Source organism: Podarcis bocagei (assembly GCF_964188305.1).
Source record: "Podarcis bocagei genome assembly, chromosome: 1".
Lineage (NCBI taxonomy): Eukaryota > Metazoa > Chordata > Lepidosauria > Squamata > Lacertidae > Podarcis > Podarcis bocagei.
This window is the reverse complement of record NC_138125.1, coordinates 136,967,385-136,990,015: the sequence shown is the minus strand read 5'-3', so window position 1 is coordinate 136,990,015 and position 22,631 is coordinate 136,967,385. Positions and strand designations below refer to the sequence as shown.

General features: G+C 41.8%; 2 protein-coding genes across 3 annotated transcripts in view; one reads left to right on the top strand and one right to left on the bottom strand.

Annotated features, from left to right (window-relative positions):
• The window catches only part of POFUT2 (protein O-fucosyltransferase 2), a 30,130-nt gene extending 16,658 nt beyond the window's left edge, over window positions 1–13,472 (bottom strand). Inside the window, exon 1 of the mRNA XM_081181270.1 lies at window positions 13,435–13,472. Coding sequence (XP_081037396.1) covers window positions 13,435–13,463 — 29 coding nt within the window. The 5' untranslated portion in view covers window positions 13,464–13,472. The remainder of the gene's footprint in view (window positions 1–13,434) is intronic.
• LOC308581071 (FAST kinase domain-containing protein 2, mitochondrial-like) lies at window positions 182–14,818 on the top strand (the record flags this gene model as incomplete). Of its 2 annotated transcripts, none has more annotated exons than XM_081183528.1 (3): window positions 182–760; window positions 2,756–2,879; window positions 3,499–3,626. In XM_081183528.1, the coding sequence occupies exons 1-3, from the start codon at window positions 200–202 to the stop codon at window positions 3,624–3,626; spliced, it is 813 nt and encodes a 270-aa protein (XP_081039654.1). In that variant the 5' UTR covers window positions 182–199. The 2 variants fall into 2 exon arrangements, with proteins under 2 accessions (XP_081039654.1, XP_081039655.1); XM_081183529.1 differs by lacking the exons at window positions 2,756–2,879; window positions 3,499–3,626 and adding exons at window positions 1,907–2,010; window positions 14,210–14,818 and having other exon boundaries at window positions 183–760.
• Window positions 14,819–22,631: the final 7,813 nt, after the last annotated feature.

The window sequence follows — 22,631 nt, the reverse complement described above, 5'->3', positions numbered from 1 at the left end:
TTCCCGCTGGCCGCTTAGCCCTCCGCCTGGCCGACCTGGCAGGGCGGTTGTTGGGGGTTCAAGCAGGGGGGAGACCCAGGAGGCCAAGGGGACAGAGAGGCAGCCCACCGACCCGTCTCCCCCAGCGTCTCCCGGTTCTTTCTCCCGGCCAGCTCATCTCCTGCTGCACGCAGTATTTACCTGAGGCGACTCCTGTCGTATGCCTCTCCTTGCTGGCTGCAATCATCTGTTGGATTTTTCCCCTCAAGGTACCCTAAGTATTAATGCAGACGGTACCAGTGCAAATGAACAGAAAACTGCTGCTGCCCTCTTAGATGGCCATGTGCAAGGCCCTGACCCAATGACTGTTGCACCCACCCAACTTCCATCTGCTTTCTTGGGATCCCCAAAGGAAGTTAGAAGTTCAGCGGAAGAGAAGGATGAAGAAAACACGCCCCAGCAGTTCTTTAAGGACCTTCAAAAATGTGCATCTCCCAGTGATGTACTAGGCCTTGCTTCAAAATTTCCAGATGCTCCAAAGTACGCCAGTACCTTTCTTGCCACTATGCGGACGCTCACAAAAAAGCTCTCGGAAGGTCAGAAACATTATGAGAGACGGTTGATGTTTGAGCACCCTCAGTTTAGCCAGGTGTGTCAGTGTGTGATGCAGGAGGCCAAATACATGTGGCGTGATGACTTGGCATGCAGCCTGCTAGCTGTGGGGAAACTGGGCGTCCCACAGAGCACCCGGTTGGTTCAGACCTTGCTGAGGGTATGCCAGGTAAGTCACAGAAATTCTATAGTCTTGCACTGAACATAAGGGATGAGTATATAGTAGTGAATTGAGCTCCAGACTTGTCAGTGGGGCCATTCATCTGGCACGGACAAGGAAACTCTAGCAAGCTAAACTAATGATTTTATAATGAATACTTTGGTTTTCAAAGTGCTCCCACATACATTCTCATAATCGTGTAAAATAGGTCATAAAGGTAAAGGTAAAGGGACCCCTGACCATTAGGTCCAGTTGTGGCCGACTCTAGGGTTGCGGCGCTCATCTCGCTTTATTGGCCGAGGGAGCAGGCATACAGCTTCCGGGTCATGTGGCCAGCATGACTAAGCCGCTTCTGGCGAACCAGAGCAGCGCACGGAAACGCCGTTTACCTTCCCGCCGGAGCGGTACCTATTTATCTACTTGCACTTTGACATGCTTTTGAATTGCTAGGTTGGCAGGAGCTGGGCCCAAGCAACGGGAGCTCACCCTGTCGTGGGGATTCGAACCACCGACCTTCTGATCAGCAAGTCCTAGGCTCTGTGGTTTAACCCACAGCACCACCTGTGTCCCTTAAAAATAGGTCATAGAGCAGCCCTAATTCTCATTCCTTTTCCGACTCTCCTATCTGTTACCTCTGAGGCACACAGTCTTGTGAAATCTGTTCTCCACCTGCTCTTTAAGGATAGATAGGAGAATGAGAGAACCACATAGCAGTTGGCATAGCAGCTCTGTGAAAAATGCAAGGTGGTGATGTGGCACTGCATGTTTGTGGTTCTTTCCCCATAGCAGTAGAAACTTGCCAGATACCATCAGAGGCATGGCAAGCCCTCCTGGTGGACAGGGTGTTGCTGAAGGCTCCTGTTAACTTCTTAGTGTACATTTTGCACACGGGAATTTCCACATTGTAAGAATCGCCATACTTGCAGTTTGAAGAACACAACAGTAAATAAGGAGTAATCCCACCAAACAAGTACACTTTGTTAATTCGACGTAATTGAGTCATGGTAAAGCTGGAGTTGAAAATGCATTTGTTTAATATTTGTTTAAATGGTAAAATTTGTAATGAATAACTGTCCTTGAGGCAGTTCTCAGACGTACTTCTGAGGAGATGTGCTCCCTTTACGTGAAAGATTGCTGAAAACCAGCTTTTAATAGGAACGTCTCAATGAATTTGATCACCGATGTCTCTCAGTTGTTGCAAGCACTTTGCAAGAAATGGAAAAGTCCAAGAATCTGGAAGCTCTTCAAGTTGGATTGCAGTAAGGAAAAAAAATACATTGACTTCTAATAGGCTTGTAATTGATAATAATAACAAAAATCTTGCTGTAAGGTCACCAGTATATGGATCACACTGGCCAAGCCATCCCTGTCCAGGAATGGGCATGGCTAACATACCAACCAAGTTTTGGAAGTGCCCTCCTTGTCACAGAGCTCACCTGGGCCTCTAGTGACAGTAATGGATCCAGGAGCAACCCCAAGCTAAATGCAATATTGCCCAAAGCTCTGGTCTTCCTTTTTAAACCATTTTGAAAGAAAGAAACACATTCTTTCTGTCTCAGTGTAGCAAGAAAGGGGAAAACTGATAAGTAATTGGATATACTGTAGATATCTTCCTTTAAAAAAATAATATTTTTATTGGTTTTTTTCACAGTTTTATACATTTTAACTTAACAATTTTAAACATTAAAATACAAGGTTCTTTTGAATCTTTGGACCCCCTTCCCTCCCTCCATGGGTTCCATGTTTAAGATTAAATTTGCTGCATCTTTTACCCTTATCCATCTATTAAATATCCATAATTATCATCATAAGTAATTCCACATTACAAGTGTCTGTATATCCCTGCTAATGATTTTAACCGTTTACAGTGGTCTTTAAATAAATTGAAATCAAATATCCTTTATTAGGCATAGCAAACCACACATTATCAAACAGACACCGTATACAAATTGTGCATATTAGGACATTGATATTTCTGTCTCGTTCAAATCTGTTTTGTTTCAGAACAATATTTTGTATCACATAGACCAACTTACTGTCCCAAATGCTCAGCACATGTTCACCTTGCTGGCTGAAATGAATTACCGCTCTGTTCCAATCCTGAATGCCTGCAGTAACAAAACAATAGGTAAGTCAGAAAGAATGTAAGAAATTTTGTCTTTTTTTAAAAAAATAAATCTTGCTTAAACTAAAGGAGGACAACAGTTTAATAAGAAAGTATGGAGAGCAGAGCCATCTGCCAAGGAACACAAGAAGAAGAGAGAAACGGGGATTTGGGATAGTCAAAGGAGAACTGTTCTCTGCAACTTTGCATGTAGTTATACTCTGTTTGAATCTGTCGAGTTGCCATGGTTTGAGAGGGTTGGTCCAAAATAATATGGACCAGGATCCAAGGAACTATGCAGCTAATTCTGTGAGTCCAAGTGTGTGGTGGGTGGAGCTCAATTTATTTTGTAACTGCAGCCCCCACTATCACATGACAAGCAGAATTTGCAGCCGAGGAATGTTTTAAGAACGGTTTGTTGTATGGCATGGCTTCCGCTGTTCAAAGGAGGAATATAAAAAAACTCCTGGGTTAACTCTGGCCCCTTTTATTATCTTAAGCAGCTCCTTGGTTCCATTAACTTTATGTTTTGCTGTGATTTTAGGTGACATTTCTTTTAACAAATGAAATACATACTTCTATCTCAAGGGTTACCTCAATGCAGTTAGTGCAATTTCCATTTTTATTTTTGTGTGTGTATCAGAGAATATCCCTGGAACTCCCTTTCGGCATCTGTTGAATATTTTGAGGTCTTGCAAAGACCTCCTGTACCGCAACAGCAAGCTTTGTTCTGCAATAGCGGATTATTCAGCATCCATCTTCTATATGTAGGACACAAAGCACGTAAACTTTGTGATAACAATATTAATTTGCACATTTCTGGCATTTTAAATAGAAAATTGATGCCAGTATGGAGCTGGCTATAGACTTCAGTAGTTGTAGTTCTCAAGTGTTAACTTCTCAGCATTTTGATTTACATGTAATGCTAAGGCATGGTTTATTAAACTGGTTTATTGAATTGTCCAAACCTGGCCCAGCAGCTTAACCATGGTTTATTAACCACGAAGAAGCTTATAAACCTTGATTTGCATTAGCTGTGGCTTTTTGTTACCTGCAAACATGGCCAATATCTGCTGGGAGAATCTAACTCTCTGAAGATAATCCAACTCTGAATAATGAGGCCCAGGCACCAGATTCACCAGGGCAGCCTGACAATAATCCAATTCATTGCAATGATCTAGTCCCGATTGTGTTTACTGGCAATGCTGTTTTGCAGAGCAATCCTAACCCTGATCCGCCTGCTTCTGCGAGTGGGGGAGGTCTGGCATCAGCAGGACAGCCCTGCCAGCAAGGAGTGCCCCAGTGTACCCACCCAAGAGGCAGGTGGGCTTAAGCCACGTCTCGTGGTCTTGCTAACAGCAGTAGCCTGTGGAAACCCCCCCGACATGAGGCAGGACTGGGCCACCACGTGATCTGCTGGTTCCGTCTTACAAGGGCAGCGTTCGCAATGCAGGCCTCTCTGCTGTGTCATATAAACATTAAATGCTAGCCCTGCCCCCCCCCCCCTGGAGAGAGCAGTGGGGTGTGCATGCCAAAAGACTCTTCCCTACCAAGCTGCATCACACTGATCTGGGCAGCATCTGACCCAGGCGGCAGCAGCAGCAGCCTTGCATGGAGGAAGAAGCCCTCTGCCATGGCATTGGGGTGAGGGGGCGAAGGGGCCTTAGACAGCCACATGGGGCAAGAGTGGCCCAGTTGCTTGGTAGCAAGCCTTGATTAAACGGGGGGGGGGGAGATCTGTGGCTCTCCAGGGGCTGCTGGACTCCAAATCCCAGCACCCCAGCTAGCAGGCCCAATGGTCAGGATGATGGGAGTCAAACCAGCAAATCATCACCATCATGTTGGGGCACTTCGCAGCATGAGAATACAAGATGAAAAACATGTGTTGTAAATAAAAATATGCCCTTTTCCCTTATGGGGTATCCAAGAGCCCATATAGAGTCCTTACATAGGTTCCCTATTGGTAGGAGAAAATAACAGAGGCCAACCAGAGAATATTGAGAAGCAAAGCAGCTAGTAAGCTTGATTTTTATTGATTTGTTGCAACAGGGTGCTCCCCTCACTCGCAGGAAAAGAGGACCCACAAAAAGGCTGTTCAAGGGCTTATAAAGACTTGAAATTTCCATCCTGTAGATCAAGACCACCCCCAGAAACATTATACATACATCACAGAAGGGGTGTAACCTAAGACCACCCCTCAGATACATCCCATCTACATCACAGAAATTTAAATGTTGTTTTTCTCTTGTCCTTGTTTATCTCCTGTCTGGCAGGTTACTTGATTGGATTTCCTTGGTAGCCTGGCCAGTCTTTTGTAGTGATAAATACTTACTCAAACACAGACATACCCCCAAGACAGGACCTGCGAAGGAAAAGACAATGGGGAGGCTTTTCCAGTTTGACCTTGCAGAGAAAACATTTGCTCAGTTTAGGAATCAAAATGGTTCCAGGTTGGTCTTCCTGTGTTGACCTATGTATGTGCGGTTATGAACATTACCATATATCTAAGACCATAAAATTCCTATCACACATGAAATACACAAGAAGAACAAGAACAAACCAATACCCTGCCTGTGCCCATTCAGCTTGTCTAAAATTTAACCTAGCAAAAGCAGTATTTGACACCAGAGTACGTCACTCTGAGGAAGGAATGTGTATTTTGAGGAAAGGCAGCCAGGTTAACTGGCCCAGCAGAAGCACTGGCAGCCATTTTGCTGCAGCGGCAAACACTGTTTATAGTTTAACCGGGAAACTTGTTTTGCCTCTCTAGCAGAGCAAGAGGAACATATGGGCCCTGGCTTTCTCTATGGGGCAGACAGGGAGCAGATGTGGTGGTGGTGGGGCTAGTATTATATGACCAATTTAGGATGTGACTAGTAACATGCGCTAATTTCCAAATTTTAGAACCAGCCAATCAAAATTAAAGATTCTGCAGAATACAAACCAAGATTTGGATTCTGGATTATTGATTCTGGCTGGTGTCTAATTTCTAACTGTAGCACTTGTTGTAAATAAAAATATGCCCTTTTCCCTTATGGGGTATCCAAGAGCCCATATAGAGTCCTTACATAGGTTCCCTATTGGTAGGAGAAAATAACAGAGGCCAACCAGAGAATATTGAGAAGCAAAGCAGCTAGTAAGCTTGATCTTTATTGATCTGTTGCAACAGGGTACCCCCCTCACACGCAGGAGAGGAAGAGGACCCAGAACAATGGCCTGCAAGGCCTTATAAAGACTTTTGAAATTCCCCTTCTCTAGATCAGGACCACCCCCAGAAACATTATGCATACATCACAGAAGGGGTGTAACCTAAGACCACCCCTCAGATACATCCCACCTACATCACAGAAATTTAAATGTTGTTTTTCTCTTCTCCTTGTTTATCTCCTGTCTAGCAGGTTCCTTGATTGGATTTTCTGGGGAGCCTGGCCATTCTTTTGTAATGCTAAAATACTTATTTCCTGGGCCAGGTCACAGGCTCACACCTTATTCAAACACAGATTAAAGGAAGAGACAATGGGGAGGCTTTTCCATTTTTAACCTTGCAGAGAAAGGATTTGGTCAGTTTAGGAATCAAAATGGTTCCTGTGCTGATCTATGTATGTGCAGTTATGAACATTACTATATATCTAAAACCATAAAATTCCTATCACAATATTCCCCCCTTTGGGGCTAGAATTTTTCTTAAAAATTTTTGCCCCACAAATAATAACATCGTATGTTGTAAATGGATGTGTTTGTATAAATATATCATAAAAATAACACATGTTGCGTTTTGCTACTAAATTACTTGTGGCATTCTAACACTTTGGGAGAGACCATTTACTCAATAGTGTTCTATGCTTTACACCTAGCAGGAAGGTAAGGTCCACTAGTGACTGAAAAGTGCAGTTTGCTTCCCCCCCGCCATTTTTGTGTTCTCAGGTGTCAAGGTAGCTTTTCTGTGGTCTCACACTGACATAGTGCTACAGCAACACATCCCTTCTGTTGAATCCCCTCAGGGCTTTCATTTAACCATGTCGCCTGGCATTCACCATAGCTGGCACAGGTTTTGGGCATCTCGTGAGGGAGAGGTCTTCGCCTTGGCCTTTAGCTATGGGATTTTATTATAGGCTGTGGTCTCGCACTCGCACAATGGGAAGTTGCTCACTTGCACTTAAAGGACCAAAAGCTAATTGCAGCCTGGATACACTTGCCCAATTCAAACTGAGTCCAATTTGAATTTATCTTGCCCCATGGTTCTCAAGTCTTCAAACCAATCTGTTAAAGAAAACCATTCTTAAAAAGGGCACTTTGTCCAAATAAGTCAATTTAACTCTATAAGGGATCATTCCTGCTAAACTAAAGCATATCCACCTTCATGTACCTGGTGTTTTATGGATCCAGAAGTTTGTCCTTGGCAAAACGAGGTTTAACACATATTAAAATGGATAGGGAAAGATTGGCATAGTGTCAGGTGGGACAATGAAATGTGGTTATCTAAACATTGGACTACACAATAGTGTGAGCTATTAGAAAGTATAAAATGCATGAGAATTCTCCATTGGTGTGTAAGCAATAAGACATTAAACACAAAAACAGTTACACACAATATTCCCCCCTTTGTGGAAATTACACTGTCAGACACATTTCAACATTCTTAAATAATAACACATAATACAAAAAAAAAAAACTAATTAAATATCTGTTACATATCTTGACACAATTGTGATCTTTTACGTATGTATCTTTTGAATCCTGGAGCACAGTCTTAAGGTTCAAAAGTGGGAAAATGTCCTTGCAATTCAACTCCTCCCCCCTTTGTCAGGTCCACTCCCCCCTTTGGCAGTCTATATCCTTTGAAAGAGATAGCTGTGGGCACTTTGAAAACTCTGTTGTTGCTGGTCTTGTGATGGGTTGACTGAGTTGAGGGGTTGTTGCTGCTCATCATTGCACATCTGTAGAAGTGATATCCTGTAAGGGGCAGGGTTTTGGGGTGACTTAAAAACACAGTTAGACAAGAAGGATGTCCTCCAGTTTCCATGGGAAGCTGCAAATAATAACAATTTTAGTGGATTAAACATTTTATTCATTATCATTATTGGACTATTTTGATTGTTGTTAGCCGCCTTGAGCCCAGCTTCGGCTGGGGAGGGCAGGATATAAATAAAATGTATTATTTATTATTATTTATTATCACATTTCCATATAATTACTGTTATTATCTGCTAAGTTTGTTTGCTTTCTTTCACTTAATAAAAAATTACTCCACATGTAGAGAAAGAGAACTGTAAAAAATACAAGAAAGGTTAAAAAATAAAAAGAAAGCAAAAAATTAGATTACCAGTTAGATGAAAATGGACTTGACACAAAGACATCAGATTCAGAAAATAACTATTATTAAATAGTACAAAGATATTATCAAAACCACACATATTACTACTGGACTGAAAAAAAAATGGGAAAACAATGGGGAAAACTTAAAATTCACCATGTGCTATCCAATAAAAGAACTTCATGAGACTGACTTTCAACATGTGATGAACATGTCCCCAAAGTAAAACACACACACACACAAATGACCTATGAGGAACCAAAAATAAATAAATGCTAAGACACACAATTAATAAGCAACCTGAAGTAACCTGAAGTAATCTGTTTTGGCATTCTAACATCCCAAATGAAAATAAAAGTGTTTCTTGATGTGACATCATCAGCTGTAATGTTAATACTGGGAAATGAGTTAATACCAAGAAAAATGAATGGCAATTTTAAAGTTGTGCAAGTAACTTGCACTAGCCAAAATGACAGAATTAATAAGAAATGCTCAGGCAAAAAGGTAAACAAATACCCTTCCACAAACAATGTTTGGTTGTGCTTCGATTAATTTCATATATATAATGGAAGAACTGATAAAACGAACTTAATAAACGAAACAAATTATTTGTAACCTAAAAAAAAATGTCAAAGCCACAAAGAGATAGATGGAAATCAACTAATATAGCAGGGATTCAGACTTGTTTTGCTGAACAGAAAGAAAGTGACTGTTTGCCTTTAAGGGAAGAAAGACAAAAAGGAAAAACAAATGCATTTACTTTTTATAGAGAATTTAAATCACTGTTTGCATCCCTTCATTATCATTTGTGCTGTGGGAGAAAAGAAAGGTCACTCTGTTAAAAGGGAAAATTATTTCATGTGAGAGGTCTGTCAGGAAATGCTGTTCCTAAAATGCATAGGCATATACACACCTGTTGAAAGGGAAAATTATTTCATGTGAGAGGTCTGTCAGGAAATGCTGTTCCTAAAATGCATAGGCATATACACATACACACACACACAAAAAACTGTTATGAAGTCTTCCTGGAGCAAAACACATTAAGGATGATTTCCCTCAATGGTTCCAAGTTTTACATTTGAAAGAAACCTCCTCTCCCTCCTTACAGTTCCCCCCTTCCTCTTTCTCTCTTCTTTAGCTGATCTAGCCTCTGTGCATGTGCAGAGTTCATGTCTCAGCAAACCTTTTATACTATTGAAAATGTTGCATCTTTTGGCTCAATTAGAATAAGGAAGGGAAAGGTAAGGAGTAGATTTTAAAAATAGGGTTAGATTTTAAAACAAAAAGAGAAACTCAAAGCTAGCAATATCAGCCCAAGCAAACTGAGACTGCTTCCTTTATGTACAGGAAAGGGCTAATATCCCTCTGGCCATTCGCGGAACAATGCCACGCCCTTATATATGGGGAAAATGGCCAGAGGATCAGAATTCATAGGATTTTTTCTTTCTTTATTATTTTTTTTTTTTTAACATTCTCAGTCATTTCAGCCTTACCATTTGCAGACAAATTTTACTGCCCCTTTATTTACAGGATTGGTCAAGGCGCATTCTACTTGACTATATGAATTTTTATGTGCTTAAACTTTTAATAGACTTTTAAGTTTGATTTTTTTTTTAATAGTAGACAAAATGATAAATACTGTAATCACTCAACTGCCTGATATCACCAGTTCTGCTTCAAACATCATGGCTTCACCTCACACCTTTTAAAAAAACAAAGAGCAAATCTGGGCTGAATTTCAACTCATCAGCCACAAATTGGGAAAGTTGAAAGGGACCTGGGGTCATCTAGTCCAACCCTAAAATACAGGTTTCATAGCAAGATTTGTACTACCAGAAACACACACATACTTATGTACACAGACACAACTGGAGAAGAGACCACAAGCCATGCGCCTATCACAAACCATGCGCCTATCATGTACTAAGGAAAAGGAAAATAAAAGTACCCAATTCTATACAGATCTTGAAGCTAGTTTGAGTGAGTGTTTACTTCCTTAGACTAAAGAGTGAAAATTCCTATAGAAATTATCTTTAAAAGAAGATTGAAGTTAACATTTTTCCTAAGATAGGGAGAGGATCTTTTATAAAGCAAAGTTTAAACAGCCATAGATTTGATTTAAAAGGAATACAAGAGTGAACAATTTTTCCTGAACTTGCAGAGGAATAGTAAGCCTAATTTATGCCCCCCCCCTTTGCAGTTTCCTTTAAAGGAAGCTTACTTGGGAGTAAATTTACCTGGCACAGAATAAGAAGGAGAAGGGGAAAAAACCCTGAAAGAGACAGAATGAAACAAGGGGGGGCATTTTCTAAGAAAAGAGGCCAGGACGTCTTATAGAGACTGATACCAGGAGCCTTACAATAACTCTTCTGTCCAACCAAATCAAAGTTAAAACTGGACTCACATATTTTTCTTAGAAGGAACACCATACTTTCATAGGCATATGCTTAATGAAGTACATACAAGGAGGAAGACTCTTTTGAGCCTCTCTCAAATAACAAACATTTGCACACTTCATTCTCATTTTTTGTCTTTTTTAAGATTGATAAGGCCCAACATGGCTTTCTTAGATTTAAAATTTTGAAGCAAGCTTGCATTTTTATTTTAGATGGCACATTTAAGATAAGCAGCTGCTGGATGTTACCTAAGTACAATTTAAACACTGGAAAAACGCTTCTTAAACACAAATTGAAGGGGACTGTCAGAGTCCAGGCGGGAAGTAAGCACCAACTGGGCTTCTTTCCCATCAGGAGTCTGTGGGTTCATTTCTTTTGATTGAGGTGCACCCATTTTAAGAATTTTTTTTTAATAGCGCTAGCTTTTACTTTTATACTGCAGTCAGGGTTTTATCCCCACTTTTCAGGAAACACAATAAATAACCCACAGTACACTCAATTTGGACAACTCCGAGAATTTGTACTGTGACACACCGCCGTTCGTCTGGCCTGACTTACTAGGCTGGTACAGCTGTTGGCCTTTCCTGGCTACTAAGCTAACAGTGCGGTCAGCGATCTCAAACCCCCCCTTTGGTCATTACTCAGCCAGGGAGCCCACAGCAACCTCCTGCCTCTTACAATCTAACCTGAGAGTTCCCTACTGGACGCTTGCGTAGCGCAGTGCCAGATTGGGACTCAGAAATGACAAAGAAGGAAAGGAATCAGGTGCCCTTGCTTTCTCTGCTCACAGGTCATCTCTAACAAAGATCGCCATGGCAGAGGTGCGGCTGCACCTGGGAGTTATAGTTTTGGGAATTATAGTTTTCAGTGCAGAAGAAATTGCACAACCTTTCTGGGCAAAACTCCGAAGGAATAGGTTGGCATACAGAATTAAGTGGAAGAAATCACACACAACCTTTGCCTGGGCATACTCCGAAGGGCTAGGGCTGGTGTTGAGATCGAGGGGACAGAAAGAAGGTGGCAATTTTTAGATGAGGAAAAAAGTAGAAATTTTAGATTTGAAGGGAAAAGGAAGAATTAAAGAATTTTGGTTGCTGTGGTTTAGAGACCCCAACCCACTACCCGTGTTTCCTACTTAATACTCACTTCCGCATGCGCTGTTCCTGGTGATCCCACGATGTCTTGACTGGTTGTTTAAGGCCGGCCTGATCAAGATTTGCTTCCTCTGGTTAGCCCCGCTGAACTCCAAGTTATTGCCAGACCCTGGGACCGATGGAAGACTGGTCATTCCTCCTGGCAAACTGCCTGGTGCGCGCTGGATAACCAGTCCTTCCTCGCTTCCAGAATCCGGGTAACCAAAAGTCCCTTCGTGGTCGCCATCTGTTGTAAATAAAAATATGCCCTTTTCCCTTATGGGGTATCCAAGAGCCCATATAGAGTCCTTACATAGGTTCCCTATTGGTAGGAGAAAATAACAGAGGCCAACCAGAGAATATTGAGAAGCAAAGCAGCTAGTAAGCTTGATCTTTATTGATCTGTTGCAACAGGGTACCCCCCTCACACGCAGGAGAGGAAGAGGACCCAGAACAATGGCCTGCAAGGCCTTATAAAGACTTTTGAAATTCCCCTTCTCTAGATCAGGACCACCCCCAGAAACATTATGCATACATCACAGAAGGGGTGTAACCTAAGACCACCCCTCAGATACATCCCACCTACATCACAGAAATTTAAATGTTGTTTTTCTCTTCTCCTTGTTTATCTCCTGTCTAGCAGGTTCCTTGATTGGATTTTCTGGGGAGCCTGGCCATTCTTTTGTAATGCTAAAATACTTATTTCCTGGGCCAGGTCACAGGCTCACACCTTATTCAAACACAGATTAAAGGAAGAGACAATGGGGAGGCTTTTCCATTTTTAACCTTGCAGAGAAAGGATTTGGTCAGTTTAGGAATCAAAATGGTTCCTGTGCTGATCTATGTATGTGCAGTTATGAACATTACTATATATCTAAAACCATAAAATTCCTATCACACACTAAATTTTGGGTCTCATCAAATTTTATTAATCCAGACCACTGATGATAGTGTTTATGCACTCCTGAATAGTCTTTTATAATTTCCTGTATTCAGTCAGTTTATTGCTGTTCTCCATATAGAAGACCCCAAAGTTTCCACTGTAATAAAAATATATAAATTAACACCAATTACAATTAAAAATCCACGATGGCAGTACAGATTCGGGTGAAATCCGAGGGTGAGCTAAGAAACTCCTCCAGAGGCCCAGGCGAACAGATTCCCAGAGTCAGGGTGGAGGGTTGGGGGGTTGGTGACCAATCTGTAGATCGGCCTTCCCCCCCCCCACCTGCTGCCTTCCTGCTGTGCAGTCTGGGGCTTACGGGAGTTGTGGCCCCCAACATCTGGAGGGCACCCAGTTGGGGAAGGCTGGCTTAGTTTGTCCCAAAATATATCGGAAGGAAAACAGGTTTGGCCTGGCCTGAACTTAAGTCCCATCAGCACAGGAGAAGGCTGTTGCCCAGTTCCAAAAGGGTGAGAGTATGTGCTTGGCAGAACAGGAATTGTGGTGCGTTTGGGTTTTGACCTGAATGGGCACCTAAGCCCTGTCCTCGCGAGATCAAATCGTAGTGCTCAAGAACCGCATCCATAGCTGTCAACCTTCCCTTTTTTTGTGGGAAATTCCCTTATTCCAGCGCCATTTCCCGCTGCTATCCCAGATTGTTAGATATCCCGTAGACTGTCCCCGGGACAGGTGAGGCTGCTGATCCCTTGTTTTTGAGGCTGCTGATCCCTTATTTTCAAATATGGAAGTTGACAGCTATGATCGCATCTAGAACACAAGGAACACTGGGCACCTGTGGAATGCGATGACATCAGGTGACATCAAAAGAGGCAGTTTTTCTGTTGTGATCAGCAGAGGGAGCCCTCTTGAACCCACCGTGCTCAGCTGTTGAAGAAGATGGCCCAGGAGAGATTCTAGCAGTCCAGCCTCCGCAAAGAGGTAGGTTTGCTTTGCCCTCTGCTTGATCCCCTTTCCATCCTAAGCTCCGAACCATGACCTCCCTCGCCTAGAAGCTTCACACCTGAACCTGTAAGATCCCTTCTCCTTCCCTCTTGTTCCTCTATGGCAGGCTTCCTCCAACTTGGCCCTCCAGATGCTTTTGGCCTACAACTCCCATCATCCCTAGCTAGCAGGACCAGTGGTCAGGGATGATGGGAATTGTAGTCTCAAAACAGCTGCGGGAGAGGCAGCAGACTGACGCAAGTCCCACGCTGCTGTCTCAGGCTCCACAGAACCTGCAGGCGCCTAAGCCACCACGTCACTCCTCAAACGCCCGAGCCTTAAGAATGGCACTTTTCGCAACCATACTACCATCCGAATAACCTTCTAGGTCCAGTTAAGCACACCACGAGTCACAGCTGGGGGGGGGAGGCAGCAGGGGAACCTTTTGGGGAGCGGCGCCTGCTCGCGCCCAGAGTGCCACCTGGGATTTGTCACCCCTCTTACTAGTGGCACCCCTACCGCACCCCCGTCGCTACGCCCCTGCCAAGAAGCATTTCTTCTAGAATCTAGAAGAGATGGATGTTGATGGAAAAAGCCGACAATTCCTTCTTCTTTTTTTATAACAGATGAAAAAAAATATGGAGCCAGTGAAACGCCAGCTGTCTCCGGCCAGATTCCCCCACTTGCCGCACATGTAAATTTTCCCGCTTTTGAAACAAAAAATTCCTTCCAGTAGCACCTTAGAGAGCTACTAAGTTTGTTCTTGGTATGAGCTTTCATGTGCATGCACACTTCTTCAGATACACTGAAACAGACGTCGCCAGACCCTGTTTGATGTTGTTGGGGCCAGTAATGGTGTTAGAATCAATGGATATGGGACAATTCTTTATAAGAGGAAGAAAAGCGATTTATTCATATCAAAAGGCGAAATTAATAGTAAAGAATGTGCTAACAGAAAATATTAAAATTACGAAAGGTACAAGACAGGGGTGTCCTCTGTCACCATTATTATTCATAACAGTACTGGAAGTCCTCTAAAGAGCACCATTGCCAAATGTATGAAATATCAATGAAATATTCAAAGAAGATTTAAAGAAAAATGGATTTGGTTATACTAAATCGAAATTTGAAATGGAAATATTAAATAATAAAGTTAAAATATTATAAAAAAATGTATAAATTTCTGTTGGTATGGCATGTGAAAGATGAGGTTAAGTCGGTGATGATACATTGGGATAAGGATTTTTTGCATCTTTCGATCTTTTGCAGATATGTAGTGGGGAAGTCTCTTGCAAGTGAGGCAGAATTGGAAGTAAGTATTTGTTATCTTAAGTATTTGTTATCTATAGTTTGGAAGTGGATATAGGCTGTAGGGTTAGAACTAGAAGATAGAAGATAGGGTATTTTAAAATAGTACTATTTGTAAGTGATAAAATGTGAAGTTATTTTAAGTGTGATTAAAGAAAATAAGATGTTTGGAAATTATGATATATGTAAACTGCTAAAGATGAAATAAATGAAAATCAGATAAGGGGGACCTGGGGAAGCCCACTTAACAATGTTTAGAAAAATAAGGATATGACAAGAATTTGTTTGTATTGTTTGTTTTTCCGCTTGTGTTTTTCTTTTTTATTTGTGTTATAAAATGAATAAAATTTTTTGAAAAAGAAGAAGAAAATATTCAAAGAAGGAATAACAAAGGATTATAAACGTAATCCTAGATAAACAACCAACTCTGTGCAGGGAAGAGCTAGACTGCCGGCTGTGTTCATTGCCTTTAGAAACCTTTGTAACTAGGGGTTTAAACATTTCCCACATTGACAATACTCCCGTTTTGAAAAACAGAACAAGAAAGCTGCATGTAGATTGTTACTTCTATTACTTTCCTTGTACTGACTGCTTTAATAGATCAAGGCACACTATTACTGAAAAGTATTCAGAATTCACATGTTGCAATAAATCATTTTATTATTTTTATGAATAAGGCCATCCAAACTGCAGGGTCTGGCATGCCTTGGGATAGAAGTGTATTTTAGGAATTAGCTTCCACACACAAATACTTCAGGTCTGCTCTGCTCTGAAAATCATTTATTTAAAGTTACGACCCATCCTGGTGGTAGCAATAGGGTAAAAGATATTTAGCAAGAGCAAGAACCACATTCATTTTCCTTTTTTACTTTCAGGAAAGAAAATACAGATTCCCACGAATCGTGACTTCGGCAGAAGCGTTAGAAGTGGAAGGGAGAAAGATTGACCTCCTTTGGGAAAGAGCTCTGATGGTGAGTCACATACAGTCATACCTTGGGATGAATATGCTTCAGGTTAAGCATTTTCGGGTTGCGCTCCGCAGTGACCCGGAAGTAATGGAACGCGTTACTTCTGGGTTTTGCCACTTGCGCATGTGCAGACGGTAAAAATGACGTCACGCGCATGCACGGAAGTAGTGAGACACGACCCGTGCAGCCGCGTGTTACGTTCGCTTCAGAATGTATATGTGCAGTATGTGCAGGATGTATATGCGCAGTATGTTAATATTTAAATATTTATTTATATAAATATCCCATGATCTTTAACATTGCAGGGCTAGTTGCTTAGCATCACCAAAAGCTCTCAGTTTATACCAGAAGGATGATCTAATTCAAGACAAAGATCAATTTGAGAATTCCTCAGAATAGTGAGAAGGCCTTTAGAAGGGTGTTACATCATGGCATCCTTTGATAGGCATTTCAGGAGAGCCGAGTTTGAGGAAGCCTGCTCTATGGTTTAATTTCCCTGCACAAAGATTGAAATGGTGTCCCATTACTAATACCTGCCCGTAGCCATTTAATTAGTGTAATTAATTATAAAGCATTTTATTAAAATGTAACTTCCAGATTATTCAGCATAACCCACAAACACATTCACATATCCTGCCCTTACCAAAAATTGCAGAACCATTAGGCAGTATGCAGTGGTCCAAATTAAAGCTGGTGAAATAGTAGATAAATGGAACTGTCACAGATCTAATTGTTAGGCAATGTTTTAGCTGAATCCACTGGAGTGTTATTAGAGTTTTCAGACACAAAAATAATGAATCTGTTTTCCAATGTGTTTTGCTGTATATGGAAGATAAAGTTGTTAATAGAGGTCTGCTTTATTAAAGACTAATTTTATGTAGTTAAACATAGGCAATGCATCCTTGTAAAAACCGGACTGTGGTGTATCTCTGTAAGAAGGGCTAAAACTCAATGGATGAATTTCAATCATATTCATGGCTTTAATGTAGACTTAAATACCACAATGCAATATTTAATTAGATCTGGCCAGAATGGAATTTAATTCTCGTTTGGACTCGAAGGCGCTTGCCCTCAGATCTTGGAGATGGGCGTTCAGAACACCTGACTTCCTAAACTGACTCTGTGGATGTCTCTTGTTGCCCCCTTGGTCACTCCCTGGGTGGGGTCAGGGGCGTAGGAAGGGGGGGCGCCCTGGGTGCAATCATGGAGGGGGGTGACAAATTCTCAAGGAACAATTACTACCCAACTAGGGTGGATCATAAAAAAACTTTTTTTGAAAAAAGAAGCCTGCTCCAAAGATCTTATCTTACTACACTAGGGATTATATAGCTATATATGAAATTTCATGCATATCAGTTAATATCTTGACCCTCCTCCATGAAAATAGCTGTTTACCTGGCCATTTTCCTAAGTCCGGAAGGCTGAAATTTCAATTCAAGATATTAACTGATATGCATGAAATTTCTGATATAGCTATATAATCCCTAGTTTAGTATGATAAGACCTTTGGAGCAGGCATTTTTTAAAAAAAAAGTTTTTTATGAACCGCCCTACTGCCCTGCCCTCTGCTGAGCTTCCCGGGTCCTGGTAAATCAGCCTATGTGAAGAAAATGAGACTAGGCTGAGTAGATAAAGCCTTGCCTTGCCTTCGCCCCGCCCCCTGCCCACAGCTGATTGGCCAGCTGGGTTGGGGGCGGGGCAAAGGCAAGGCAAGGCCGAATCGACTTGGCCTCGTCTCATTTTCTTCACCTAGGGGGACTCTCTGGACTGCTGAGGAGGCCTGCCAAGGCCACTGCCTGGCCTGCGCACCCCCTTCGGGCCTCGACTCCCCTCCAAAAAGCCTCTGCTGCCCCCCAAAGTGGAGTGCCCGGGACAATGGCAGCGCTGCCGCCCCGTGTGGTGCTGGGAGGAGCAGCTCAGCTCCGCCCTGGGCGCTCGGCAGGCCGGCCTCCCCTTTGCCCCCAGCCTTCCCTGCATGAAGACAGGACCCCCAAAAGCAGTGGTGTAATTAAAAGAAGATGAGAAAAATCAGCAAAGCTATTCTGTGGCTAATTGACCAATTCCTTTAAATAGGGTCTATTCATGAAGTTCACACTTTTGACAACCCGTCTCAGACTGGCAGGCTGATGCTTTGGCAGAAAAATATTCCTAGACACAAGACTTTTATTTTTTAAGGCCTTTCAGTCTCCCATCTCGAGGCTAAGTACAGCAAACTGTACATTCCCACCCCTCTCCCCAAGGCTAAGGTTAAGTCGGTGATGATACATTGGGCTGAGGATTTTGGCTATAATATACAGCTAGAAGACTGGGGGAAATGATGGAAAGAAGGAATAATATATCAAGAGTTTGATATATAATCTTTTGCAGATTTTGTAGTGGGGAAGAGTGTTGCAAGTGAGGCAGAATTGGAAGTATGTATTTGTTATCTTAAGTATTTGTTATCTATAGTTTGGAAGTGGATATAGGCTGTAGGGTTAGAACTAGAAGATAGAAGATAGGGTATTTTAAAATAGTACTATTTGTAAGTGATAAAATGTGAAGTTATTTTAAGTGTGATAAGATGTTTGGAAATTATGATGTATGTAAACTGCTAAAGATGAAATAAATGAAAATCAGATAAGGGGGACCTGGGGAGGCCCACTTAACAATGTTTAGAAAAATAAGGATATGACAAGAATTTGTTTGTATTGTTTGTTTTTCTGCTTGTGTTTTTCTTTTTTATTTGTGTTGTAAAATGAATAAATTTTTTTGAAAAAGAAGAAGAAAATATTCAAAGAAGGAATAACAAAGGATTATAAACGTAATCCTAGATAAACAACCAACTCTGTTCAGGGAAGAGCTAGACTGCCGGCTGTGTTCATTGCCTTTAGAAACCTTTGCAACTAGGGGTTTAAACATTTTCCACATTGACAATACTCCCGTTTTGAAAAACAAAACAAGAAAGCTGCATGTAGATTGTTACTTCTATTACTTTCCTTGTACTGACTGCTTTAATAGATCAAGGCACACTATTACTGAAAAGTATTCAGAATTCACATGTTGCAATAAATCATTTTATTATTTTTATGAATAAGGCCATCCAAGCTGCAGGGTCTGGCATGCCTTGTGATAGAAGTGTATTTTAGGAATTAGCTTCCACACACAATTACTTCAGGTCTGCTCTGCTCTGAAAATCATTTATTTAAAGTTATGACCCATCCTGGTGGTAGCAATAGGGTAAAAGATATTTAGCAAGAGCAAGAACCACATTCATTTCCCTTTTTTACTTTCAGGAAAGAAAATTCAGATTCCCACCAATTGTGACTTCGGCAGAAGTGTTAGAAGTGGAAGGGAGAAAGATTGACTTCCTTTGGGAAATGTAGTTCACATTATTCATTTTGGACACAATCTTGTACAGTCCCTTCCCAGGCTAATTGCAATTTATTTCCCTTTATTGGCCTTTGCATCAACACTTCATCTTCTGGCCCAAAGGTTCTCTCTCTGGCCTTTTTATCATATCAGATTTTTTGCTTTGATTGGGCGGCTTTTAAATGTTCTTCTATTTCTAAGGAACGGCGTAAAGTGTTTTGCAGTTTGTACAGATATTCCATCACTGAATCTGGATCACTATCTGGGTGATCCTCCCAATTCATTCGGAGTAGATCTAAAGGTCCTTTGACCTTGCGCCCTAGTAAAAGTTCAAAGGGACTGTACCCGGTACTCTCTTGTGGAATGTCTCTGTATGCGTAACAAGAGGGGTTGTAATTGGCAGTCCCAGTCATTAGGGTTTTCTGCTACATAGGCTTTGATCATATGGAACAAAATTCCATTAAACTTCTCAACCAATCCATTAGTCTCTGGGTGGTACGGTGTGGAAGTTATATGTGTGATGCCACACACTTCCCACAATCTTTTCATGAGCCGGGATGTAAATGAGGTGCCTAGGTCCGTGACCAACTCACTTGCAAACCCCAGGCGACTCATGTAATTAATCAACACATCTGCTACTGTCTCAGTTTCAATATTTCTTAATGGGATCGCTTCTGGATACCGGGTTGCAAAATCTATGATGGTCAGGATATATTTATTGCCCCGTTTTGTGGCTCTTGGCAATGGCCCTACTAGGTCAAGCCCCAACCTTTGAAATGGGGTAGAGATCACAGGTAAAGGACACAGTTTGGCCTTTGTCTTGTCCTGCCCTGTACCTTGTCTTTGGCAAATATCACATGCCTGGCAATATAGCTTGATTTGTTTCCCCATGACTGGCCAGTAGAAATTCTGAGCAACCCTTCGTTTAGTGCGCGTTATTCCCATGTGTGCACCAAAAATACTATTATGGGCTTGTTGCAAAATCTTTTCTCTATAGGTGTGAGGGATTACCAGCTGTTTACGGATTCCTCCTCCCCCTCTATACGGTGTGGCAAGGAGTTCCCTATACAACAGCCCGTTTTCTTCACAGACTCTCTCTGGGCATTCGGGGTTAAAGGGGCGGCAGATTTAGCTGCCTCAAAACAACTGCTTAACCCAACATCCCCTTTTTGCTCCTGAGCAAAACTAGCCTTATGGGTGTTTTTAAAAGGAACTATAACAGCTTCAGTTTCTGCTCCGCCCAAGCCTTCCAAGAGAGGTTTCCCAGCCATGTCTCCACTGGCAACTGTTTCAGTTTCCTCAGTAGTGGGTGATTCTTGGCCCCCCTTTGAGCGAGTAACTACAAATGCACTCTTAACATGCTCTAGGAGATCCCAGCCGATAAGAACTGCTGCTGAAATTTCCTCAGAAATGGCTGCCTGCCACTTCCCAGACCAATCACAGAAGTTAATATCCACTTCAGCTACTTTTAGGATCACTGGTTCTTTGGCAATTCCTTTTAATTTTATTGTTTTCTCAGGTATTAATTTAGTGGTGGAAATTATGTCCGGATGGACAATTGTAATCTCTTAACCCAAGATACTTTTTATCATCAACCCAGATGTTTTCCCCAGCAATTCTCAAGAGGAAACTATCCTGTTTAATCAACTAACATTGTACCACACGTGCCTCAAAATTTTCCTCAGGCTCAGGCCTAGCTAAAACCTTGGTTTCCCTGGCAGCCTGCCTAGCCTCTTTGTTCTCCACTGAGTGGATACAATAAGTCTGTTTTTGAGAACCAGAATTCAGTTTTACTCTTTCCATCCCCGCAGTCCAAACTCCTGTGGCCTAATTTACCACACGTCCAGCACTTTATTTCCCTGTAACCCAGTATAATTAGTTTTATTTCCTTTTCCCTCAGTGGGACCAATGTTAGTCACGGCCTTGTCAGTTGGACTTTTAGTTCGTGGCATATTTCCCTTATTTATCACTGAGGTAGGGCTTTCCTTGGCATACTGAAATTTGTTTTTGGGGTACTCCCACACTTTCCCGCCAAATTTCGGACCACCAAATCCATGGTCTCTAATTTCATTAATTTGGTCAGCTAAAGTGGCTGCCTCCTGTATAGTTTTGGGATGTCGTTCTTTTACCAGATATTTCAATTTCTTATTGATGGTTGTATAAAATTGTTCAAGTGCGATAATCTCCCTGATCTTCTGAACTGAATTGGCACCCTCCTGCTCTAGCCACTTTGTGAGGTAATTTGAAATTTTGGCTCCAAGTTGAGCAAACGTTTCTTCCCTCATTTTTCTCACAATTTTGAACTTTCTTAACTGTTCTGAGGTTATTCCAAATCAGGTATAAATTAATTGTTTAAACATGTCAGAATTTCTAGACTGATCTTCTGGCATTTGCATATATATTTTGGCTAAGGTTCCACTAATTCTAGCCCTTAATATTATCATTTTTTCCTCATCTTTTACTTGGAAATCTTTGCATGTTCTTTCAAATGAGACGATTATCCTTCTCTTTGAATTCGGGAAAACGCTTGAGGTCTATCTTAACCTGGCTTTGATCATTTGTGCTATTATTATTATTTTGGTTTTCCCACAGATGCCAATTCCATTTTCCGCATTTCTAACTGAAATTGCATCTCTTTTTCCCTCAGACGGTACTGCTCCCTTTCTTGTTCAGCCTTAATTTTATCTCTTTCTTGTTCAGCTTTAAGTTTATCTCTTTCTTGTTCAGCCTTAATTTTATCTCTTTCTTGTTCAGCCTTATTTTTCTCTCTCTCTAATTTAAATTTGTATTCCTGTTCCAACTTTTTCAAATGCTAAAGAGTCTAGGCTCTGCTGCCTCAGAAGGAATTTCTGATATCTCCTCTAAACTCTGCCCTTCTCCCTGAGGATTCCCATTTTCCTCTCCCTCGGAGCTTGCATAGGTTGGTTCCCTCACAGGGTTTCTTGACTTTTTCGGTGGCATAGTGAGCACTTGTGGTCTGACAGCGAAATAGAGTCAGTTGAGAGATCTCAACCAGTCTTATCTGACCTCGGTCTCCTTCAGTTCCTTTACATTCTTCTCTCTGTGTCCCGTCAGCAACTGGGCATTAATAAAAGCAGGCAGCAAGCAGATCTTCAGCATGATTAATTCTAATAAGCACAAATAATTGATGTTTCCAGTTGATGTTGTAAACTTCCCTGGGGAGAGTCTACCTATTGCAGAAGGCGAGCCAGGAAAGGGTGGAAACGAGACCCTCTCCGCACCTTCCTCCTCTTCTTCCTTTCGGGTCGGCCTTCCGCTAGGCTGGGCTGAAGGAAGGTGAGGACAGGTGACCTCACCTAGGCCCGAAGTCACCCCCCCAAGCAGGCTCAAATCTTCTCAAAAGCTTTTCAAAATCATTTTCTCAGCAGCTAAGCATCAGAAACATTCCGCTTGCTGTAACTAA